A 27369-nucleotide genomic window follows, 5' to 3' on the forward strand; every position below is an offset into this window, starting at 1 on the left:
ATTGGTGTATCAAGTGCGTGGCATACATCATGGATTCCGTGTCGCAAATTAATTTGATGTTATCGAAGCCTGTGTAAAATATTACTCAATATATCAACTATCAACTATCAACTATACATATATATATATATATATATATATATATATATATATATATATATCTCTTTCTAAGAAAGACTATTTGCTTGTTTGCAATTGGTTACTACCGAAAAAATAAATAAAAGTTGAGCAGAATTTGTTTAAAGTTTCGTCAAAATTTCGGAATTATTAAATTTACGCGCAGCTATAAACCAAGAAAGCCACTTCTGGCCATATTGAAAGGCCAACACCTCTTTGACCAAAACTGGAAGTGGTCTGGGTATTTCCGATCAAATAACCAGAAAATGAGTTGAATCTACACCTATCGTTTAAAAAATATAATTGATGATACATTGAATTCCAAGGGCAACACCTGAACATGTTCTGCATGCCCTCGGGTTAGACTGAATCTGCCATGAATCTAAAACCCAACATTAACACATTAAATCTTATTATTCAATATTCAGTGAAAACCGACCTATCATTCAAATATTGTGCGATTTATCCTCCATTCTTGGATTTCAAATTAGTAAGAAGGGTAATCTCAGCATAGGAGAATAAATTCAGTTTTTAAGAAATAGTGTAGGATATTTTTCTGGGTAACCACTGCATTCAATTGAAAGCAACAACCGCCACATGAAAGGTGCTATGATCCCATTTTTTCGCTATTGAATATTTTTGGAATCACTCAACAGGTTCGGGGCCGTATCATTGCCCATTGTGTATGAGCCATGAGACTAATAAACCCCAATTTACATGACAGTTCATAGACAAGAACAATAGCACTCATAATGAGTGCCTTGCAACCCTTCGGAGACATCCGGGCATGTAAACAAGATCGATTATGATTATACTGAGTTTCTAGAACCACATTGGCCACATTTAGAAGTGTTTTGGGTGCCCCAGGGAAGGTTGCCAGTTTCTAACTTAGGTCAAAACTCTTCATGCGAAACCTCAAATCACATCAAAATTCAAATACAATTCGATTGGCCACATCGTTACATGTTTCGGGAGCTTCCGATGAAGTGGTCCCTTCCGAACGTGAAAATGGATTATCATTGATGGCCAAAGGCGCATTGGCATATAAGGAGAACAATCAGACATCAAGCAATATTATTGTACTAAAATGTGGTATATCTTTCAAACATTGTCTTCTGATGTGTGATGTTTATTTGAATGTGGACTTGAGCCTTTTGTACAGAATTTAAATTATTATGAAGGGTTTGATCTCTCCTCAAGTGGATAAATTCAGGTTTTGTATGAATGGACTAAATGTTTCCTAAAGAATGATCTGATTGTTTCGATTCCCTATCCGGTCGAGGAAATCTTTCGAGCTGAATGTTCCCTGGGCATAGCGTACCATTATGCTTGCCAAACAATATACAATTTCATGTAGTTGTTAAAAGAAATGCTCATAATTAATAACTGCGGAAGGGATTCAAAGATCACAAAGTTTAGAGCCGGTAAAACGCTAACATTGGAAGCATCAAATGCCAAGGAAGAATACGAGATATTTGCTAATGTCTGAATCAAATAAAATTGCAGCTATATATAAATGAGTTGTTTTAATGCTTCCAGATTTTTAGAATGAGTACATAATTGATTCATTAAAATATCAACATACATCTTCACAAAATGTAAACTTTTAAATTGAATTTTCATCATTGACACGTTTTGGAACTATCGGTACTATTGTATGAACATCATAACTAATTGTATATTATATAGCTATGCACTTAACCCGATTTAGGAGTTTACAATTGACTGGTCATTTTTTTCTCTCTCTTTAATAATCGAAACTATCTGGTTGGAGGTTGGAGGCAACCTTCAAATAGATTAAGTATTTGTGGCAATTGCTCAGAGTTATATAGGATAATTTCGGATTAATTTGTGTGATGAAATGATTTTGCACTAATATATTTTTCTTGGTTGTGTATTATTTTGTCATTTTGTTTTCCGCTGCTGTACATAATTCTCAATAAAAACAGTATCGTAAAAATAGAATATAAATACCTAAAGTATAAATCCTCATAACATAAATTATCACAAAAAAGTTGTTCAATTAAATTTTATGATCCTGGTATACATATACATTCACAAATGTAGTGATAAAAGAAAGTCAAAAATGGATCAACTTAAGCAAGGATGTTGGGGTTAGGATTGAGGGAAAATGAAGACATTTTCAAGTATGTTTAACCTTAACGCTATTTACAATCTTTTTTTCTCTGTACTATCGTCATTGAAGAATATTACTGTTTCGGATTTCTTAAAATGAAACATGGTATGCCTGGCTTTGATTTGTTGTGTTAATACATTCGTCAACACGAAGTTCTAAATTCTGCCCGAATGTTATTTCTTCTCTTTTCTTTGTCACCGCTAATTTACTACAATTTGTATTCTTTTCTCGATAACTATACATTTACAAATATCTTTTCAGGTTTGTTGTATAACTTACTTTAAATAGATATTTGATTTAGACTTTCATAAAGCATAATATATTACTTCAATGTTATGTTTATAGGTACATACATACAGTGACACACTCACATACAGTACTTTTAAAAGAGCTGCTAAGCCCAGGTGATAGCTACGATATAATTTCTATACAAAACAATTTTCCTATTTTTTCTCGGTATTAAAATAGGCATTAGTTAAACAAAAAACAAACTTTCAGTTGTTTCTTACCTATCGGTCTTTTACTTGTTCTTCTCTTGAATCTAAGATCACGACAACTTAACACGGATTGTACAGTCTCTGTGGATTATTCTTTTTAGGATTCGATCGATCCATATCATTGGTTCATAGCATTCTTTTACGATTCGTTTCACCTTCGTTTTTTTATGAAGTATATGTACAAGGATACTAGCAATTCTGTCTCGTTATGCGTTTTTTTCTTTTCTATCCACGAATACTCTTCAAACCTTATGCCATAGAAGTGTAGCATTTTGTATGCATTGATTTCTTTTCACTTTCAAACATGCAACATCATGCTTTCAGTTGTTCAACCAGCGAATATAAAGTTTAGATGATATGTTACAATTTTTACAAAAATAGACACTTTCATTTCTAAAATACAAATTCGGTTTCCTTCATCAATAAAACGAAGTTAGGGATTGTATCTGAGATCGCACATTTGATTACTAGTTCCTTTTCCTGTACTGCCTTTCACAATTTTAATTATGATTTGAAATATCTTGCGGCAATAGCGTTACAACCAGAATTCAATTTCTATGAAAGTTTGTGAGATGGAACATTCCAACTATTCACCATGCAATGTTTATATCACAATTGCAAATTCAAGTTATTTCCGCTATACAAGAACTTCCGGATCGGGCTCTGCACTTTTTTCCTATGTAGGATTATCAACTTGCGGCACGGCAATATTTTCTGGCATTTCCTTCAGCTTTTGGCACCAATTTTTGATGTCCACATCTTTGTTGATAAATTCCTGGTAGTTATTGTTGGATGTATTCTCCGATGCATTCGAGTGTACGCTATTGGAACCATTCTCGTCGATGGCATTATCTTTTTCCTGTTTAACGAATTGTGTCGTAGTACTGTCATAGTTACTAGAATTGGAACGTTCTCTTTTCCGCCCGCCTGATGAAGTGTAGTCATCGGTCATATCCATAGGAGCAGAAGAATAGGACTGAGAAAATCGGTTATTGCCATTATTGACGGCGTTGTTCGATCCTCCCCCTGTCGTACCACCGCCAGAATTAGAATTAGGATCTTGCGGTGGAGATTGTGTGCGTGACTCATCTCCGGAATTGCCTCCCGAGCTGCCAAACATATCACGGATCTTGTGAGTGAGCATGTGCTGCTTCATATTTCCCTGTAATCGAGAGAATACAATAAAAGAAACATTCAACGATTAGTTGTCCCCTCCGTTGCTGTTTGAGTATACGAGTGTGCTATAGTTTCTGGTTAACATGAGAGATACGTGAGATATAAAGATTTAGTTGCTGTGCATGAAGAAGCAGAGACACAATTATGTAATAAAAGACATTTAAGTTAGTTTTAAAATTAGAACACTATAATATCATCAACCGAATCGCACCCGAGTGTCAAACTGAGTTAGTGAGAGTATAAGAGAGTATTAAAGCACACGGCTATGAAAATAGATACTCAAAATGTGACGATTTTTGGCACATTCTATTCATCTATTCTAGTGCATCGAATCGATATTTTTTTTCACTGCCTTGCTTCGTCACATTCTTCAAATTCTAATTTGTTCTCACCGTTAGTTGATCGGGCGAATCAGTTTACAGTGTCAAAAACAATCGATTCACAAAACTCAATTCTCATGCTACAGTTTAAAAAAATCAAAATAACAAACGAAAACATGTGATGTAATGAAATGCATGTTAGCTCCAAAAAGTTTTGTTAATTTATTTTGTGTTCGATTGATGCGTACATATTTTGAATAACGTTGATTCAACGAAGGGCAAGAAAGTAAGAAAGAAACTAAGCAAAAAAAAACGGCATCAAAACTAAGAAAATAAAGGCTAAGCATAATGTATTTAAGCTGCAAGCGGATGATATCGATATCAATTGGTGAGAGTAGATTTGAATCTATTTTTAACAGAAAATTTGGTATTGTACTCGCTTTGGTTGCGTTCTGTTTTGTAGATTTATTTGTATTTTGTGTCTCATCTTTTTATCCTCACATAACGCATTATTATTGTCACAAGAAATTCAATATTTTCTTTCCTTTACTAAAATTGTTAACCGCATCCGCATCCAGGTAAAAATTAGTATTACCAAATGTCACCATGCATTTCAAGTGCAATACAAAAATCCTTTAAGCCTTCATGAAGAGAACATACAACGAGGAGTTTTTTTTATTGAAGACATAAGAATGATTTTTTTTTTATGATATCGATTCAGCGATTGTCTTTAAAGCACTTTCCGGAGGTTAAAGAGACACTGCATTGATCAAAAATCAACCCTATTAGTTAATTTTTTGTTTCGTCGGAACAAGTAAATTAGGAAATTATAATACCGTTTCCGGTATGAGAATTGATCAGTTTTAAGGAGCCATACAAAAAACACACTCAGTCAAAGACGTCTCTCTACTGCTTTTCACACAACATGGGATTCATAAATGTTTTGTAGGATTTTGTGCCACTACAAAAACAGAGAAATATTCCGGATTGAAAACTGAACTTATCAAGTTTGAAATTTGGAACGAAAGGTCAATTTATTTTAGAAACAGAAGGTGAACATAAACGGGAAGAAATTAAGAAATGGGGGGGGGGGGGAGAGAAATAGTCAATTAGATTTTTACCTTTGTAGAGAATCCTCGATCGCAGATTGTGCATTTGAATGGGCGCTCCTTCGTATGGCTTCGATAATGAATTTCAAGCGCGGAATTACATGCGAAAGTTTTAAAGCAAATATTACAAGTTGTTGTGTTTCCACGTACGCCTACAATTAATCAAATTTTCTGTAATAGAAATCTAATGTTCTGAGAATATATGCAAAGTCTACTCTTAAACAAGGCACTCACCGAACAATCCGAATGGAGGCATATTCGAACCAGGTGGCACTATCGGTACATTCCCAAGGAACGGTGGTCTACTAATGAACGGTGGAAACTGAGGCATTCCTAGGAACGGTGGACCATACGGAAAAGCGACTGCAGCTGCCGCTCTTCCAGCAGCACCGGCTCCTATTTGTTCTCCTCCGGAGGTTGGTGGCGTAGACATCGGTGATCTTGTGGACATGACTGACGAGACGGAACCGATAGGACTGGATGATCTTAAACGCTTAGCCTCCGTTGAATTGGGACTGGCAGATGCAGAATCACGAGAGAATTCTTCATTTGGCAGCGATCGTACCGATAATCGTTGAAGATTCATTGCACGTAAATCTTCGACCTGATTCTCCATGGCTGGCGAAGTAAGGCCTGGCCTTATTTTTAATTTTTCGCTTATTGGTACTTTATGAGTCTTTTCTTCATTCACATCGTGTTCATTTTCCTCATCCGAATGTTCCAAACTTCGTTTATTATGATTACTCGGGGGAAAATCATTCAACCTAACTCCGAATGGATTCATTCGAATATCGGGCCCCTCGTATTCTTTGATTTCTGCCGCTTTGATTTGATCAGGTGTAAGATCTGTCATTTCCCCTGTATGTAAGCGGATATGTTGCTGAAGGACAAATATGTTGGAGAATTTTTGATGACACACGGGACATTGGTGTAAGGTTCTCATGGGAGGTTTTATCCTATGAACACTCATATGTGTCTTTAAATTGCCCTTTGTCGTGAACGATCGACCACAAATTTTACACCGGAATGGTCGTTCACCAGTGTGAACTCGATAATGCATTTGAAGTGCACTTCGGCAGGAGAGTACTTTTTTACATACCAAACATTGATTTGGTTCGGTGGTTTTGCTATCTATATTATCAACCAGCTCTTGTAACTTCGATGTTTCTGAGGAAATTTCAATAAAGTTTTCCCACGAGCTGTCATTGCTGTCTGGGCGAGGCATATGAGCTGAATAGAATGATGGATCAAGCACCGTATCTTGGTAAAGTGATCCGGATGATGAGCTTGATGGAGGAGATACTGAGGGAACGGTAGCTAAGTTTTCAACTGAATTGTTCTTCAACTTCAGTGGAAACTCTTTTTCACTGGTGCTATTGTTCGTGTTGGTATTATCTTCCTTCTCCTGCTCTATTTCCTCCTTTTCTTCCTCTCTTTGGGCAACTTTTGATGATTTGTCTGAGAGGTCCAATGATTCTTCCATAGGTTCTTGTTTGATATGAGGAGACTCATGAATAACCACCTCTGGCGAAAGTCTCATCTCAGGAGTAGGTTCTCTCGGTGGCTCTACTGGTTTCTTGACTTGCGAAAGATCAACCGGGTTTCGCGCAGGTTCATTCAAAGGATTAGAAAATATATCCAATGGCGGCCGAGGTAAGTAGAAGTCCGGAAAAAATCCTCTTGGTTGAAATGAACTTGAAAACTGTGTAGGAGGTCCTGGTGGAGGAATAGATGCAGGAGGGGGTTGCGATTGCTGTTGTTGCTGCTGCTGCTGCTGCTCTTTTAATGCCTCTTGTGGAATTAATGGGGGGAAATACTTATCCAAATGTTCCGGCACCGGATTTGGATTCATTGGTATGTGCGGGTACTTGTCAGAATGTCGCTGAAAGTGGACTTTGAGGTTTCCTTTTGTAGTGAAACGGCTTCCACATACATTACATTTGTACGGTCGTTCTCCGGTATGTGATCGAATATGGATTTGCAGTGACGAATCAGACCCAAATATTTTACCACAATACCTACAGCGATGTTTAAACAATGCAGCATCGTTTCGACCATTTGGAGATGATTTATCATTAGCGAAAGCTAGCTCATCCAGCAAATTATTGGACAGGATGCCTTGCGAGGCAGAATTAAGGACTTCTTGGGCTTTCTTCTCTAGCATAGCTAGAGAATTTGGTTCAAACATAGTCGATGGTGCATGATCAGTTATTATGCTCGCTGCCAGAGAAGAGAAATTTGAATCTTGATATGGTAAAATCTCATCCCTCTCAGATGTTGCGACACCTCGAGCAGTAGTCGAAAGTGTAGTGGTGGAGGTGGAACCAATGCTAGATGCTGCCGTTGATGAAGGTAACATTATAGGTGGTTCTAAAGGTGGTCGCTTCTCCACGAATGGTTCAGAAGCTTTCGGTTTCCTGACGCGACAAATGAGGAAGACAATTTAGGTCATATTATGTTCTGTCCTAAAGCGAATCATTTGTAACTTACCTTAGTTCTTCTTCAGGAACAGGATGTATTATTGGGCGATTCTCAACGCTCGCGGCTGCTGCAGCAGCCATTATATTAGCCATCTGGAAGCTTTTACTGTATGCATCTTCAACACCTTCCTCTTCAACTTCATCATCTTCTTCAAGTCGATCTTGCTTGCGAAGATCCTGGGGTTCATTTCTTTTACTATGGTTGATGTTGTTGTTGTTATGGCTATGATACATAATCGAAGAACTTCCAGAATCATTCGACGCATCATCTTTCACTGCTTGTTTTTTCACTAACTGAGACTGAAGGTGTTGTATCAGTTGAAATTGTAAAAACTGTTGCTGTTGTAGTGTGAAAAGTGCAGACTGAAGAATAGCAAGATTTTTCACTACCGTATCATTGTCCATATTGTTGGCCAACGCATTGGCAGTGAATTGAGCAATTGCATTTTGAAAGGCTTGTATCGACATTTGTCCAGGTGGTGGAAAAAATGTCGAAGGATTAAATTCGTTTGGTGAAGCTGAACTTGCGTTGGCCATAGGACTTTTCGCAGCTGCAGCATGCGCTGCTGCTGTGGCGGCCGCAAGAGCAACAGCAGCCGCCGTAGATCCAGCAACATTAGCCGCCGGAGATTCGTCCAAAGAACCATGCGGTGATGTGCTGCGGTCTTGAAAATCGTTTCTTTTATTTCTATCACTGTCTTCAGTGCGACTGTTGTTGTCGTCGTCATTGTTCTCTTCGTCACTTAAATGATCCTCGTTATGCGCAATCTCATCGCGATCACGTTGTTGATGTCTCGTAGAAAGATGATGATCATTCAACCTGTCCCGCTTGATACTGTCCTGCTCGGTAAACTCGTCCGACATTTTAGATAATGATTTTACCGACGGCCTATGGATTTTGTTTTCTTTATCGTTACAACCATTCTCCTTCATATCTGCATGGGATAGAAAGAGACAAAAGAGATACGATTTGAGCTAATCTGGAATATGTAAAGTGCAAAAGGTAATGATGTTGATTCCAAAACTTCCAAATGGTCTTCAATGAAGAAAATAAACAGACATAATGAAGAAAACAAACATTAACTGAAAATAGGAATGCATACCCTATGCCTTTTAATATTTTCAGCAAGGATAAATTCAAAAAGAAGTAACTGTTCAAGCACATCAACTGATTATCACAATAACGGTCACTGAAGCCCCAAGATTGTTTATGAAAGCATTAAAAACTCGGTCTTCGATCGGCAACATGTCCACCATCGAGAGTGTATGGAAATATTTATTATAAAATCATTTTGGATTTATGTTCTCCTTTCATCTAGACTGTGCCCAATCGACATGAGTGTTGAGGAGCATACACGTTATACTTGAATGCTATGCTTTAAGATTTTGTGCAATGCCTTATTCTGCATTTATATTGCATTTTTCTCGCCTCACACAACCCCTGCTCAGATTTCCTGCAGGGCAAGGTGAAGTCGTGTTAAATCTCCTTTAAACCTTTATCTCTTCAGTTTCGACGTGTACTCGGTTTCAAATCAGCGTTCGGTTAAGTCTACCATTATATGATCGAAACGTATAGCCGGTCCCAGCAGCTTGGAGCTTAAATAAGAACCCCTTCCTCCTACTCGGCTCTTCCTATCATGAATCAGATCTATCCACACATTTCATGTAATTGTGCAAATGTATGTACGATAGTAATTCAACACTATCATAAAGTTTTGCATTTGTTTTTTTAGAAGCATGAGCTGGGTGCATTTGTTAACGCACATTTGATCTTAAAACTAAAATAATTTGGGATTGACAATTGTTAAAAATAATGGAGTTTCAAAACATAGTAATAAAAACTATCTCAATTCGAGTGGGTGTACCAATCATAGTTATTTGTTCCTATTGTGTGCCTCTCTTATAGCATATAAGACTGGTGTAGCCACACTATTAATTATCTGTTCTTGATAGCATCCTCTGAAATGGACAACTCCATCAATAAAATTGTAATCTTACAATAAACCAACACAAAATAGAGATAAAGACTTTTATTACTGTGTTTGTATGATATGCATATGATTTTATTATTGTGGCATCATAATCGTACCATCGTCTAAATATATGACTCAAATATCTTTCGAAATGGGTGACCCGTGCTCTCGAAGAGCATTCCGCATTGATATTATGCATATAAAGATAGGTAGCGGCAGTTGGCAGGAGATGCGAACGTGTGCAGGAAAAACTGGTTTTCTGCAAGTGATGACGTGTATAAATTAACAGCAACTCTCAAAGACTTTGGCAGACGCGCAACCAACGCAGCCTAAGCATCACCACAGCTGAATCCATTTTGGCTTGTGTTTGTGTGAAACTTATAAGCTTAATTTAAGAGCCGCTTGAATAAATTCGCATGCTAAGAAATGCGTGTGATTCTTACATAGGACGACCCGAAGAAGCATAAGGAGATGAAAGCAAAGCGACGGAAGATGAGACAGGAACTTGATTGGGCGATGCTGCGAAGATGCGACCTTTAGTTGGACAACAAGCTCCACGTTCGGCACAAATTTCCGAAGAAACTTACGAGTGAACTGGTAATTGCAGTCAGTGATTTCGTTCAGAAAAAGGAGCAACTCGTCTGGCAAGAAGATGATAACGAATATGAACCGAGAAAAGAGGAACTCAACTAAAATGGAATGTCGAACATCGATCGATGGTTGCCTTTCTGGTTTTCGGCATCAGTAGTGTTAGGTGAAAAAAAAAATCAAAATGGACTCCAGTTTTCGGGGTAATCATATTTTTCATTAGTATGAATTGAAATGCATTTTTTAAATCGAGATAAGCAAATCCATATTTAAGAATGGGCAATGTAAAAGAAGCTGATAACTACTAGGCATGAATTTTATTGCTATGTGTCGGAGAATTAACCTCGATAAAAATGACAAAATTATGCATTCAATTGTTGACTCCTGTTGACTTTAACTACCATTTGCGATGACGGTGAGTGATGTGCTATGGGGTACCTCCACGAAAAGCACACAAAAAAGTTTCCAAATTTATTCACAAGATCCACCGCATGAAACGGGTTAATTTTTAGCAGAATAATAAACGTACTCATTACTGTTGGAAATTGCCTGATTTATTAATTTGGTGGCCCCAGACAAACAAACAAATGTCATACCAACAATGTCTGAGTAAATTCATCGAGTATAGAGTGTCACAATTGGCCATGGTGTGAATATCCTTCATTTAGATGTTTCATGTCATATTTTCGCTTAGGAACATCAAGACTTTTATTCGATCTATAGAAGTTTATATTGACAATGCCCAGAAAAGCTTTTATTTTACCACATTTTTTCCAGTGCTCACTTATTTTATATGTTATATTTAAAACTTATTCTTTTCAAAGAGTCACAGACTGCAAAATTGCATTTTATTGAGTTTGATTTGGCTGCTTTCATCCATGGCATATTTTAAAGTGCTCAACACAGTGTATCTGCGAAACTATTTCTCTAGGGTCTAGAGTATCATCATTGTGCTTGCCACACGTTTCCAATGTATTGTATTTGGTTAGCATAGACCAAACTAATTCATAAATGCTCGATATAGCAAACCACTATTAAAAAAAGTACATTTTGTTTAAAAAAACATTTTTTTTTTCGAGATAACACTAGATAACAATTGAGCACAAATAATGATTACGGTATATGGACCACTACGGAGAATTCAAGATGACCGTTTTCATTGGGAGCCTTATATACACATATTCGAAAGTTTCGATAATTTATAAAAGTGGCGTATTTTATAATAAATCGCAACCATATGTGAACCGGAAGTCATAATTTGCAATCTGAAAATGTAAGATTCATTCATCAACATTGAGAAAATACAATTTTTTTTAACCTTTATTAAGGAAATTTTTTAGCCTTTTGGCTAGTTCATCTCCAAAAAAAAAGAAAATACAAATGAATGGAAATGATCGATCTTTTGATGATTATTAAGGTCTAAATCCAAACACAAACTGTCAACGTGAGCTGTTTATATAGCTGGGTAGGTCCTCATGATTCTGAACTCTAGATATTAGTTAACTAGATTGTCCTACAATGGTTTTTAGTGGGTTTCGAATTCAATTAATGTGAATTCTAGCGTTCAGAATTGTAAGGTCCCAACTACGATGATTGATTCACTTTATCAATTTTCTATTTGAATTTCTACAATTTAGTGATCAAATTTTCCTATTATGTTCAAAAATAAAGTGTTGTTGAAGGCAGCAACAAATGCACCAAGAAATGTTAATCCAGTTAAAATTTCCGTTATGATTATAAAAATTGTAATTGGAAAACCATAGTCAAATATACAATTCTTTGCTTCACTTCTTCAATACTTACTCTACAAGAAAGCATGGTATGAATATTTGAACCTATTTTTATTATACAATTACATATCAAATTTATTTTTTTTTTTAAATAAAATAAAAAGAATGTGTTCCTCTTTATCTAATCAAAGTGAACACATAGAAAGGAAAGTGAATAAGAGAACATTCATTGTAAAAACATTCCATTTTGTTTGAAGAAAAAAAGGTAATGTGCGGGTTGTGCTTAGCTGGATAAGCAAATAATAAGAAGTCTCACTACTAATTAGGAGTGCTAGAGGTATTTAATCATATAATCATTAATTTGCCATGTTGTCACCCTATATACGTCAGAACAAAAGGTAGTGTTATTACTTTAAAAAAAATCCGAACAGAATAAAATAATCTTTGCCTTAATTAATATATAAATTTTTAATTTGTCATAAGCAGGCATACTATTTATTTTTAATTTATTCTAGACTATATGCTTCCCGACTAAAACTTATTGCCTAGTCTCGAATCATAATTTTTTTATTGAAAATTTTCTTCTACATCACAATGATACTCAATGTAGACTAGTGCCGAATTGGTTTTCGATTCAGCTCCAACCTGCATCGGTAATCAATATCGGGTCTGCCTATTTACTGACGCTTGTTTTTAAAAGCTACCTCAGGATGAGATTCGCACTGACAAAAAGTTCAGTTTCACATTGGGATGGAACTGGTTCCAATTTAAATAAATAAAAAAATCGGCAGTTACAATATATATCTAGAAAAAATCTTTATCTCCTGAGTAATTCTCACTGAAATCGGCCTCTTTGTGTTCTAGGTTCATAAAAGCCATTTCTTTCATACATATTGGATAGGTCTAGTTATGAACATAGAAAAATCATTCTACGGTATGCTGACTATGATAACTATAGGCTCGAATCGTTTAAGGAAAATATCGTTTTTTGTATGGTTTGGATCAATATATGTCTAAAAATTCTTCCTTAAAATCCTAATGTTTGCATACTCCAAAAATATGAACCATACTAAAATAATTCACACCTTGAACATAAAATTGTCATAATTGTCAATAAACCTGCATGCTCATGAGCAATAAATTATTGAAAATGAGCAAAAAAAAACTAGTGGAAAGTAGCAAAAGAAAAAAGTTGCCATGGAAAATACATGTTTCGGCGCTAAAAATTAAAAGATGCAACAGAAAATTCAAAAGTAACAATAGAAATCATATGGTTGAGTAATAAATTTTTTTGGATATTCCATAAATAATTTAAGAATTTCCAATAAAAAATCTAAAACTTGCAATAGACACATCAAAATAAGCACTAAAAAAAGTGCCACTAAGAATCAAAATGAGCACTAAAATATTTAAAAGAGATCAATTAAAAATTTAAACTGCCAATAAAACCTAAAAAAATGGCAATGGTTTTATTTGCACTTTTTCAACTATTTATTAGTCACTTTTTGATTTTTTATTGACATTTTTTAAAGCTCATTTTGATTTTTTTTAATTGAATCTTATAAATGGAAATTCTCATTGCCTTCTTTTAGTAAACGTTTGCATACCAATTTAAACAAAGCACGCTTTCAAAAACGAGAGTTTTTTTCTTAAGCATCATATCAAATTAGGATAGAGCACTTCATTTTTCATAAGGAAACAGAAGAAAAGAAAAAATTATCATCACTAATTTTATGGGATCATATTACCTCTTCATTCTTTTTTCTTTTGGTTCCTTACGATGAATTTTTTTTTATCATCATTGTATATGTATATTATAGTAAAAAGTATCAGCTTTCAAATGGCGTGCTAATTTTTTAAATCGGATTCGAAAAAATCTAATATGTCTGCTTATTTCAATATGGTCGCCAAAGATTTTAAATATGTCGACTGAAAGTGCTGACGTTTTCCTTTCGAATGGTGTACAAACATTAGGATTTGAGGCGATAATTTTTAGAGATACATTAATTTACGCCATGCAATAATTTAAGAATCTTAAATAGCTAGGATTTGGTGAGAAATCCGTGTAAAAAATTATTAAATATGAGTGAGGACTATTTGTTAACACATGGACAATTTTTTTTATCTTTTTTGCATTTCAAACGACCAGTAGATGTAAATCGTGAGTACGTACACTATCCACCACATTATGCCAATCTTCAGAAATAATTAGTTTGCTTTCCGTTATTCATCAATCCTTAATGGTAGAACCACAGACAAACAGACATAACTGTCGCAAGTTGTTCATCGAACAAGCATTTAACGGTCAATTTAAACGTATCGTAGTTGCTAGTTCCACCACCTGTGGCGCGCATAGTCATTTCCCTTGAGTTTGACGTTACGTTTACACACTACCGCCATCTGTTCAGCGTACTACCCACCACATTGTACTCAACAGATGGTGGTAATGTTTTAGCGACGATGTTTTACAGTGAGAAATATTCAATGCGTTATGTCAGTTTGTCTGTGGTAGAACTGTTATTAAACATTGTCATGGTGGAATTGTAGACATAAATATTGTACATTTCCGTGCTCTTTTTTTTCAAATTACCTGGGATGACGATTTCATACGAAAAACGCTTCGTTTCGGTCAACGACAACAGAAGCAGACCCAACAAGGAAATCAAGTAAGTTGATAGGAATTTGACATGAGGCCAGCAGCCACCAGGATGGAATTAATTCAGGATACTTAACCATGTAGGTAGTGCAAACATTACCAACATGATTGATTGATATCCTTTATTTATTTATCTATTTTATTTTCAACCGGAGGCTGGTTCATCTCCGAGAGGCACAGAAGGCGGCTCCCCTAATTACATAGTTAGAGTAACAATTTGTCAGTGGTAGTAAAACGAATGTACACTTGATAGAAAGTTCGTAAGCATTATCAAAGCACAAACAATATATATAATCTATATATCAAGTATGCGTTTTTTTACTGTAAACAAGTGAGATTATTTTTCATTATTTCCATGGAACCCTGAACACACATTTCCAGTGATTTGAGTTTTGGGCATAATTTCATTTGAAAACAAACAAGTCACTAATTGATTTCTCGCGAATAAAAGCTCAACATCGAAAACTAATAACACTATCAGGTAGAGGAATGAGATTGAGCTTTTATTCGCAAGAAATCGATGACCACTTCAGATATATGTGGAAGCCCTTATCCTTTACACTTGTCATATAACTAAATAAGAGCAAAATATCTTAAGTTGTTTGTCGACCACTCATACCGAACTTTGTCTTTCGTATTATAAATGTGTATATTCAATTAGAATTGAATGAAAACTGCTAGAGAAATGCATAAAGTTATAAGATAAGGAAGAATCAAAATTATTAAAACTTAATTGCTAGTTTTCTGAAGTTGCAAACATGAGTCGAAAAAAAAAGACATAAAAAAGTTGAAAAATCGTTTGAATACTTGATTCTACAAAATTAATATATTTTTTAGTTGGAGTGTATCATCATTGAGAAGTAAAAAAATATGAATCGTTTGAATTAACACGAATATTACATCCACCCAGGTGTTTCAGCTGTATCGATGTGTGTACGAAAAATGTTGTTAATGGCATTTTAAAGCAAACGTAACATAAAATACTGTAAAAAATTACGTGCTGCGTGTAAAAAATTACGTACGGTTTAATTTAAAGGAAATAAACCAACCCACTCAAAGCTCTCTTAATGAAATTATTTATGACGAACCTCTGGAGTGATTTGAGTAATTAATTTATCTATAGTGCCAAGTGATGCTGGAGTACTGCAAATAGTTAACTCAGTATCTTTTAAATCCTTCCTTTGACATTCCGAATGCTTACACAAATAGGAAACATTGAATTGGATTATTATTATTTATTATTTATCTTTATTAGGGAGGCTTTCAGCCTTGGGCTGGTTCGCCTCCACCTTGAATTGGATTAGACAGAGTTGTGTATTTTTCGATTATAGACCTTAGTGTCGTGTTGTCTAAATCAAGATCTCACTGTATAAAGCAATTAAAATGTATTCACCCAGCAGGCCAGATTTCTATCCGCAGGAAGTAAAGCCGTTGGTACCCGGCTCATGAAATGATGGGTCGATCGAAAATCTTACGTTTAAATAACAATAAATAAAAAAGATTTTTTTTAAATTCATCTCTAAAATAAAAAAAAAGACAATTCACGTCGTCTTCAACCAAAGATCATACAGACTGACGACCACTGACCTCACTAGACAACAGATAGCATTGTTTTTTTTTATTCTTTTTTTAAGAAATTTTTAGGCTAGTTCATCTCTACACAACAGATAGCACATTAGTAAAGAAATTCCTTTTTACGATAAGTTCCACTGGCTAGAACGGGAATCGAACCCTTACTCCGTTGTACATACAATTCGCCTGAACAACGGGCGACGCTTCTAACCGGACGACCAATAACACATTTTATTGAATCAGTTTTGTAAATTTTTCACAAATACTAATCTAACCCTCACACTTATTAATACACACTTAGGAATACCTAATGTTACACGTGACGGATTCCATCTTTGGCATAAAGGATGAGACGTAAACAAACATGTAATGTAAATTAAGTGCTCCGAGACTGAAAAGTTCGTTACTTGACAAAAAGTACGTTTGATTGAGCTGAATTTCGTGTCTATTATGACTCAATGTTATGTCAAAATTAACGCTCGTACATGTTAGTCTTAATGTGTAGCTATTTTTTACATGAGACGTAATCCAGCTTTGACGCAAATGAAACATGTCATGTAAAATTAAGTGTTCCTAAACCGAAACAAACGCAACTCGATATAAAGTGCGATTCATTGAATTTAATTTCTTGATTATTGCAACTTATTCTTATGTCAAAATGACCGCGTGCATGTATCGGTCTCAGGGCACCGAATTTTACATGACTTTTTTGTAATGTTCTCTTTGGATTTTTTTTCAGAAATTGACCTCATCAAATTTTGAGCTATTTAATACATTTATAAAAAAATAGTATAAACCAAAAATCCGACTTCATGAAGCTCACAACACTTAAAACTGATAAATTTTCCGAAAGATATCAAATATTTTTATAAATGGAAGATTTTGAAGAAGTTAAATACATAGCCTTACATTATTGCTCCTATCTAGCTCATTTATGTTAGCGATAAAATGTTCATTGTTCCTAAATTGGACATTTTTCTCCAAAATAAATCCTCCCCTTTCAGCCGTGGGGTCTCCTGTCTACTTTCGTACATGCTTCATGCCTGAACGATGGTTTGTCAGTATTATTGTCTGCTCAAATTACTTTATATTTTAGATTTATTTATTATATTGCAATATGAAAAATACTTCACTGTGGTCTTCATAAACGGTTCTGAAGATGATTCATTTTGAACGCTAAAAAATACGTGAAATTTGTTCTGCATATGAGGTAGGTATCATTAGTTGGATGAAAAAAATGCATTTCATTGGATAATCTGATTTATCCAATTAACCACTTCATTCGAGCAGCTAAAATGACGTTTACTACCACTCGAACTTTGAAATAAAACATTATTTTGAGATTTTTCTTTTAGAGCCTCGAGAAAAGTAGCCAACATTTGTGCGTTTCATAAAAAAAATTGAAATTAGTTGGTCCAGTTTTGTGAAATCACGCCAAAACTGCTTGACAAAGTGATCAATTCCCTGCTATAATATATTTTAGCCAAGTTTGTCAAATAGACCTTCGATAGGTGATCATGAAGCACACCATGTTCATCTTCTGCTTCCTCTGGAGCTGTCATGCTACAGCGTAGTCGCTACACACTTAGAAATAACTAATTTTACACGTGACGGAATCCGTCTTTGACATAAAGGATGAGACGTAAACAAACATGTCATGTAATATTAAGTGCTCCGAGACTGAAAAATTCGTTGCTCGACGAAAAGTACGTTTGATTGAGCTATAATTTGCGTCTGTTATGACTCAAATGTATGTCAAAAATGACGCTCGTATATGTCACTCTTAGAGCACCTAAATTTACATGATTTTTCTAAGTGTGTATAAAGGCAGTTGGTTGAAAAAGGCGGACACAGTTTCCAAATGTTTTAAGGTTCTTTTCAAATAGGAAATTGTCTCAATCTAAATTCAATGGTAAATTAATGAAAGGTTCTCAATTCATGACAGTAAAAGAGTTCAACTGAGAAATTAAGTGAGCGATAATGAGGAATAATATGAGTTACAACGCAAACATATATGAGGAATGACGGAAGATAAGATAATTAGAAACTATGCTAAAGATTGTCCCCGAAAAAGTGCACACCCATAAATAACTGTAACTGATACCAAATAACTGGAAATTTTCAGTGAAGAATCGTGTAATTTTTATAATGAAATGAGCGATGTTGTATCCCGAGTTGCATTCAACCGAACCAAATAGCCTCTTTAAAAATATCATCGGTTTGTCATGGAAATTCGTCAGTCATTATTGCTATTTATTTACGGGGCCTACCCAAATTTTCTAGACGTATATTACATTAAAGAATATTATGCAGTTAGTCAGAAATGACACTTCAACATTTCGACTTTTTTTAATAAAAACTCTAAACCCTGCATGAAAATTCAACTCTTTCAAGAACAGCAAAAACAGAGATAATACATACTTTAAAGTTCCATAATCCATGAAAAAATTTAACAAGATTAAAATAATTTACAACAATGTTGCATTTTTTTCCACAACTACAGTAATGACCCGATTTTGTTAGCCTCCTTTTTGAAAATATTTTCTAATGTTCTAAGAAATCCATATGCTTTTTCGGTGGTCTCATTGCACCAAAGTATACCTTCAACATTAACCTTGAAGATCAATGCGAAAAAGTTGGAATTACGTTCAGGTGAAATTATTGAAGGATAAAATTCTGTTGTGTGGAGGAGCTGACAAAATTGGATCATTGTTGATAACTTTTTTATTTCCTGAATCTAGACTTTTTAACTTAATCAGTACTTTCTAATAAATCTTCTCTCAAAATTTTAAATGGTTATAAATATTAAAAGCTGTTTATGTGCGCATTTTTTTTTTGTCAATCGTTATTGCAACACTTTCAACGCTACCTTGATGACTATTTTCATTTCAATAGTTGTTGTAACATGCATTTTTTGTCATAGCCTCTTTAATAAAAAAAAAACTAAAATCAATTTTAAATTAAGCTAAGCTAAGCTTTGACGTAGCATCCATTACGTATGACACGCTTTAAATGGATAGGGGTGATTTACAAATGTGTGACAAGCAATGCATTATTTATAGGAAAAACGTAATGAAAGAGATCCCCCCTCGCCCCCCCCCCCCCGCGGATGATTTCCGCTAAATTTCGAGTGGCGTACTTAATGCATGCTCCTTAATGAATCAATTTTAAATCTCTACATCTACGAAACAGGGGCGACCCCGGCGTAGTGGTTAACATCCAAACCTCTCACGCCAAAGTCACGAGTTCAAATCTCACCCCCGGACAAGTCACGAATGACCCAAGAGTGTTAAAGTGACTGTAATAAAAAAAAAAAAAAAAAAAAAAAAAAAAAAAAAAAAAAAAAAAAAATCTACGAAACACCGTCGATGGATTCATACCTTCTGATTATTGATCCTTCAAAGTATACAGATAGTTATCATAACGTTTTTAGCGTAATTATGCTTGAAATTCAAAGTTAGTTGTAATTAATATAAATCCAACCCTTTTTTACGTGGTTTTATTTTCCTTTTTCCGATGTTCAAATAACGCAGCTGGTGTTAAAAATCAAAGAAAAACAGAAGTTTTCTAATTTCACCCCAGAAAAATTAAATTGTTAAAATGTACCCCTGTAACAACAGGTTTGGTGTTATTAAAGGTTTAAAAGTCACAGACACATGTGCCATTGCCATTCGAAGTGGCACCATTCTCAATAAGCGAAAAATAAATCATTTATTGAAAAGCTGCAGTAAACTTGTATTTTAGCGTCATGCAGTAAACTTGCATTTTACCGTATAGTGATTCAATAAATTGTAATCATCCATATGGTCATACACATCTCAGGAGACTCTATTACAAGCACTTTTTGTTTGTCTCTCAAGAACTTTAATCGATAACACTGCCAACATTCGTTATTTAATATAGTCTTCTTATTGCTGAAGATGTCCTTCACCCTAGATGTGGTAAACTTCTATTATTCTACTATGAACGTATAACCTCTGAAGCCCCATTTAAGTGCAACCTTTATTTCGGAAAAAGAAACTTAGGTTAACATTTCAGTACTCACATATGAGCAGGGCTGGCAAATGTCATTTTCTATGAAAGATCTCACGCAATATTTACAGAGATACTTCTGTTACTATCATTGGATGAGGAAACGACGATAGAGATTTTCTTCAAAATCTCATCGAATTTTTTGTCATGACAGAACGTGACAGTGCTGTGATCATCGTAATTACTAGCTCATTTAATGCTATTAAAGTTACATGTACCGAGGAAATCTTAATAATATATTCACTCTACCGATTACATACGGTTGCTTGCTTAAGTTCATCCAAATCAGTTAGAAATGCTGATGTCAAAACCGCATAAGAATTATTTTCATGAGTGCTTGATCATTGAAAAATGACAAGAAAGCTAATGATAGGTAGTTTCGTCTCGTGATAGTGAGAGGACCTGTTTTCTCATCGTCACATGACGGCCGTGATATTTACCAGCTCTGCATATGAGACGATCTATAAGACAAAAAATTCAAGCACAAAAGACCTGAAATTCATTTAAATCAAGAGTACGTTTCTTCGAATGATATATTTGTCGGATCGAAAAGCAGAGCTCTATATTTACATGACATGTTTGTTTATGTTGTATTATTAAGGTCAAGGATGAATACCGTCACGTGTACAATTAGTTTTTTTTTTCTAAGTGTGTATCTTAATATCAGAATCATCAAAAATAGACAGATACTCAGATAAAAAAACTATTTAACCTTAACGTAAATAATACAACGTAAACAATCATGACATATAAAATTGTAAAATATGAGTTTTCTGCCAAATCTAGCTAACTTTATTACTCAATCTAACAATTCTTTGTCAGAAAACACTTGTTTACACTAAAATCAAGTTTTGCAAAAAATGACAAAAAAAAACAAAAATGTTAATTGTTTTGTAAAATCTCATTCATCACAGCTTTCAATTTTATCTAATTTTAGCAAATCTGGTCTGATATAAACATTTTTCGATCGAAATAAACTTTTTCTAATGGATATTAAATTATACGATGTTTATGATGCGCATCGACTTCGCTGTAAAATTCAATTTGATTTTTGTTTTGCTGTGTTGTACTGATCGCTCATTTCTTATCTTTCATACATACATATAAATATTATCTTGACTGTAGTGATACATTTTTCCGCTTAACACATGAGAATAAATAATAAATCAAAGACAAATGTTTAGGAATGTATATAGTGCTCAAAGAAACGCATTTCACCCAAAAGCTACCATTTAAACCAAATAACGCTGAACTACTGCATCGACAACTGGCTATTAACAACTAACCGAATCTAATGAATCGTCGTGATTGAAACCATATAACCCCACCCGGCAAATGCTCTGCGTTTTCGATCGGTAGTATGGAAACTGATCCGAATGGAAAAATTTATTTACTTTCTGTGTATTATAAATATAATTGATTGTTGCTGATCTATATTAAAAACAGGCGTGTACACAACGGCAAAAGTGCGGCAGCAAGATGCGCTGCTGTTTAATCGAACTTGCTTTTTACTTGTTTTCACGTGGCCCCAGGCCAGTTTGATCACTCTTCTGCGTCAGTGTGCACAGTTACAGTAAAGCTATTTGGTCTCTGTCGAGTTGATTTGTGTGTTGTAAAATAAATTAGCCACTGGAAAATGATATAAATCGATTTATTGATGGTATTCCGCCATGCGAAAAATGAACCCAACCGCGGCGGATAATTAATTGCAATCTCATGTCAGGGTGTTGAACCTAACGAGACCGATATCAAATATGTTGTCTATTTCCAATTTCCATAAACTGAGATTTTAACAGAACTAAACGTAATCACGTGCAACGGATACAAACTGAAAACTGTTCGATTAATTTATGAACCTGTGACACAGTGCACATGAGGCGAATGCCGACGGCATTTTAGAATCCTTGTGAACGTATGACTCAAAGCCACAAACTTGTAGATTTGTTATGTAATGTTTATTAACAATTATTTTGCTGAATTATCTTCCTTGGTTGATATTATTTTATGATTAATTATGAACTATAATGTATTCACCTTCATCATTATTTGATTCATCCTTCACTCTTGAGTATCCAACAGAGTCGACCTGAATCATTTCTCAGCACTGTCCAGTTTGACACAAACGTTGATATTTTAGCGATATATCACCTTTGTCAGCATTATCAACGAACTTGTATATCACTTGTAGTGTGTTTAAAACGATATATTGCACAAATTTGTTTCGTTTATGATTACCACGGTTATCACTATTGCATGCGTCGTGTAATCGGTTAAAGGGGTTCTTCATTACAAACACTACACGAGGATCCAAATATTTGTTGTCAACATATTTTCATGATTTATCATTGGAAACTCTTCGGATCACTCTCAGCGTGTCACTCTGGCTGACGTTCCAGTGCAAACTACCAATGCCATCCGTGTGCTCGGTGAATAATTGTTTTTTTTTTTGTACGCTGGTAAAAAAATCACTCGCTTACGTTTGCGGTTTTCGACCGCATCATTCAACAATCAACGCGGTACTACTGATTAAAACTATATGCTAAGCGAGCCATTCGGTCGATAAGTCAAAATCGATTGAATTCGAGACGGAGAGATACATAGAGCTAGATAGACAGAGAGAGCGCGCGAGCATACACCCGGGTGTGTATGATGGACGAGCCGATAAAAACACAAATAATTTTACACTTCACTCTGACACTGCGTTCGAGGATCAAATCTCGGTCGAGAAAGCAATTCTCTTTGCTTTTTTTTTCTGCTCGCTCTTGGTATTGTTTTTCTTCTATGATACAAGAGGGCGAAAAATCTCTCGTGTATCATAAACCGCTCTCCCGCTACAAAATACGCTAACTGGGCTCCTCGTAGCAGAGATCGCGTTTCCGTAAACTACAAAACATTACTAAACAAACTTCCACATAATATTGACAAAGGAACCAATTACTTGTACGACGACAGCGCTGAGACTGGTCTGACCACTGAACCAACACCAGCCTGAACGTGAATCTCGTGTCGGAATATGCTTCATCCCCACCCTATTCTAGCATCATCCCCACCACCAGATTCGACACACTCGAGCCATCGTAACACACAAGAACATGTACCAATACTATTTTACTTTCCCACACATAACCAACCACCCATCTATGGTAGTGGGACCTATGCTGAATGCACAACGAAGAGCGAGGAAATCCCTCTCAAACGGAATGCGACCAGCAACAGAAACTAAGTATTTTCCGCAACACACCATCAGAGCTCGGAAAACTCTCGAGCTATCTGTCTGTCTGTCTGTTTGCATGGCTTGGAACTCAGTGTGGTGCTTCTGCAACGGTGTGCACGGCGATAGAACATACACGAATCATAATATTTATTGAAACCTCGTAGTTCTTCTTTTGCTCGCCTATCTTTCATAAAGCATAAACATAAATATAATCAAGGAATTGGACATACCGTGGCCTCCTGATGTTGGAAAGGATAGATATGTGGTGGCATTGGGCAGAAAAAGACAACACATTGCCCGCGATGGTTTGTAAGGAAGATCCAAAGACGGAGAAGGTGCACCAATACTATGTTTTGGATTCCAATTTCATATACTTGACGCGGCCGTGTGTGCGATTGTATGAAACGTCGTGAAAGAGGGATAGAAGGAAAAATATCATAAACAATTTATTATTATGACAGAAAGGTGGAGTCATTTTGATAATTTCGTTATATTATTAATAAACAGATCGGAAAAGGAGGACCTTCAAGGTCTGACTATGTATTTGTGAACTGTATAAAATGTGTGCGTTATTGGGGTGACTGATATCGAAGTGGCTTTTCAAGGGGTGGTTGGTGGTGTTATTTTGATATGTTCCGTTGCAATAAGTGTGGTTGACTGTGTTTTGTATGAATAAACGTACATGTTATTGTTTATACTATCAATAAAGTTCACTTTTATGGAGCTCTAATTCAACAAAATTTATAATGATGAATAATATATGATAAACAATACAAATGGCTTAAAGATGACACACCAGTAGTACGTCAGCTAGGAGGAGATAATAATAGTGATTTATTTGAAGATTGTATAATATGAACTATTCCTCCTTCGCTTTGATGCACAATAAATAGGATTGATGTCCAATAAATACCATTGCATTGTAAGTTTCATCTCATATGTTTTTTTTTTTCCTATAGTTAGAAAAAAAAACACCTTCATTTATTGGCATATAAACTGGACAACGATGTTTTCCAACATTAATTAGTTGTTCACGATTAGAAATAATGCTTGAAAAACAATACATGTGGACAATAAAATACCTTATGAAATAGACGAATTCAATTAAATATGTGTTACTACTTCTCTGTGCTATTTCTCTGACATTCAACGCATGGTAAACAATTGAAATGCATGATGAATATCATACTTTCAAACGTATTAAATGTTACTCATCTCACATCAGTTTATAGTTTGAACTTTTTCTTCGTAGTATATTAAATTGTTTAAAAAAGCCTCATTATTTGACTGATTTTGCATGCAATAAGGGAAATTAAAGGGAAAAGGGTGCGAAAAACTTTTTTTTTTAATTCAAAAGGAGTATTTTTTGTTCAATGTTTTCACTATGTTCCACATGGTAAGTTGAAAGGAATGAATACATTTTCATGAAAACAATTTCAGTTTTATGGGAGCTGCACCTATTTTTCCAAGCTCCTATTTTGACCATGTTTTTACACTATTTTCCGTTGTTTAAAGGTGAAGATCTTTAGACTGATAATGGTTTTTTTTAAAGATATTCTGCGTCCCCTTGCGTTTTAGCTGTCTTCAGTAAAAATCTAATTTACTTACAACAATTGTTGAAAGGTTCGAGCGACAGATTATAGGTATGTAGTATATGAAGTCGGTATGAATGAGCTGGTAGTTTTAAATTGCGTTAAAGTTGTGTTGAGCCACAAAATGCACACACTTGTTGAGCCACATAATGCACACGCACGCACAGCATTTCATTTGTTTGCTGAGATTCAACTAAGCATTATCCGAGACTCAGCAATCAAAAGTCACTTTTGCTGAGATCTCAGTAAAACTTATTTTGCCGAGATTTGCACCGCCGAACTAAGTGCAATTTTTCGCTACAGTTATTGATTATTAGTTGTGTTGAAATAAATGTTACAAATAAAAAGAGGGTGGGATTAATAGAAGTACCGTTACAGGCTACCATTACAGGTAACTATCTAGTGGGAGTAATACAAGTACCGTTACAGGCTGCAGTATGAAGATTGATCTTTGGTTGAGATTTCTTTATATTTGCGGAACAAAATATCGCTTTAAAAAAAACCGTTCGGTATTCGGTGCATTACGTTAAACCTAATCTACATTTGAAACGTTTCACATATATATTAAATCAGTATGGATATGTGTTTGAAATAAGGAATTGAATTAAACGAGTTAAACGAAACTCGAAATTCGTAACATTGCTGTAACTTTTTTGATTCTGGACGAATTAGAACTAATCCAACGTGAACTGACTCGAATTCTAATATTTACACTAGTAGTTACTATTATGTTTAAGATATATTTTAAATTTAACAGTCATACTGCCGAGCCTTCAAAATCCGTACTGTGTTACTGCACACCCATCCCGTTGGTAAGAAGGGAGCTTGTTCACAGCATCGCCACGGAGTATGCAGGCTCGGTAGTATGTGTCAAAAGATAAAACTGTTTTACAACATTTTTTTCATAACTGGTTAAAACCTGTTTATTTCTTAGCAGAAGTTCATAATTTTGCAGATTGGTAATGAAATATTAAACAGAATGCAAAAACATGTTTTTCTTATTTTTGTGTGTCCTTATAACTCGGATGGAGTATGCTGGCCCTCAAATTTGCTTTAATTAATAGCGTTCTAAATATGTTTCAAAGCCTGTACAATTTTTGGATTAGTATTATTTTACAAGGGAAGACGATAAATTTTTAAACCAAATTTTTTTAGACCGGACAAGGAATCGAACCCAGACGCTTTCAGCATGGCCTTGCTATAATCAGTAACTTCGCCGAAGACAGCATCTAAATGCTTTGTTTTGTCCCACTAGATTGCATTCGTAGCCCACTGTGCACTGTCTAATTGGCTTCATGGTCTATATTTTAAAATGTTTTACCTACACTATTAATTATTTTTCGGATGATTGTGGAGCATTTGACATGAGCTATGCAAATATTGAAATTCGTGAATAGGTTATAAGTCTATTATCGTGTATTGCCAAAATCTCACTCACTGTGTTGAAAACGAACTAAAATAGAATTGGAGTTGAACAAAAACATTTTAAATCAATTTGATATACCTACTTGGGTTTATAACAGCTCTGCTGGGATTTGAGCTATTAGCAAGCTGGAGGCGGTGGGTTCGATTCGCAGTCCGGTCTGGAAAATCTCTGGGTTCGATTCGCAGTCTGGTCTGGAAAATCGGCAGGAGTGTAATAGCATCATAGCCAGGAAGAAGAATAGGGTTTGCATTGGGAAATTTTGAGAATTCCCAAACAACCAGAAAGCACGTACACTGGAGTCGCTTTTTACGCGGTTTTTTTTTTACGCATTTTTTTTTTTACACGGTTTTTTTACCGCGGCTAGTGCCGCTGAGTCGCAATTTACGCGATACGTTTTTAACGATTTCTCGACAACGATACGACCTATCGACTTGATTCCAATCACATTGTCCGTTTTAAACTATAGGTAATCGAATGGCATACTTTTAAAAAAATCAAAATTTTCGGTGTAAATACAGAATTTTTTTAAATATGTCTATATGGACCATAGCATGCTATAATAACGAATGGCATCAAAATCCGATTTATAAAAAATATTTAAGCATGTGAAAAATCAAAATTTCGGTAGTTTTTTTTACGCGGCACGTATCCCCCGCGTAAAAAGCAACTCCAGTTTATATTCAAAGTTGTTTTCGTGATATACAAACATATATACAAACAAACAATTCGTATAGAATGCAAAGAAATGGC

The 27369-nt window shown here is 35.1% G+C and overlaps 1 protein-coding gene across 3 annotated transcripts; it reads right to left on the minus strand.

Annotated features, from left to right (window-relative positions):
* Positions 1 to 1995: 1995 nt before the first annotated feature.
* Positions 1996 to 23331, minus strand: LOC135714681 (homeotic protein spalt-major-like). Of its 3 annotated transcripts, XM_065238063.1 has the most exons (5): positions 22422 to 23329; positions 7847 to 8771; positions 5591 to 7773; positions 5369 to 5508; positions 1996 to 3913 (listed from the first exon to the last, which is right to left on the minus strand). In XM_065238063.1, the coding sequence occupies exons 1-5, from the start codon at positions 22480 to 22482 to the stop codon at positions 3428 to 3430; spliced, it is 3795 nt and encodes a 1264-aa protein (XP_065094135.1). In that variant the 5' UTR covers positions 22483 to 23329; the 3' UTR covers positions 1996 to 3427. The 3 variants fall into 3 exon arrangements, with proteins under 3 accessions (XP_065094135.1, XP_065094137.1, XP_065094136.1); XM_065238065.1 differs by lacking the exon at positions 5369 to 5508 and having other exon boundaries at positions 3792 to 3913; positions 22422 to 23331; XM_065238064.1 differs by lacking the exon at positions 1996 to 3913 and having other exon boundaries at positions 5397 to 5527; positions 22422 to 23331.
* Between the last annotated feature and the right edge of the window lie 4038 nt (positions 23332 to 27369).

The sequence above is a fragment of the Ochlerotatus camptorhynchus genome, unplaced genomic scaffold, assembly GCF_037179485.1.
Source record: "Ochlerotatus camptorhynchus isolate MF236.1 unplaced genomic scaffold, CSIRO-AGI_Acam_v1.1 ptg000692l, whole genome shotgun sequence".
In the NCBI taxonomy this organism is placed as follows: domain Eukaryota; kingdom Metazoa; phylum Arthropoda; class Insecta; order Diptera; family Culicidae; genus Ochlerotatus; species Ochlerotatus camptorhynchus.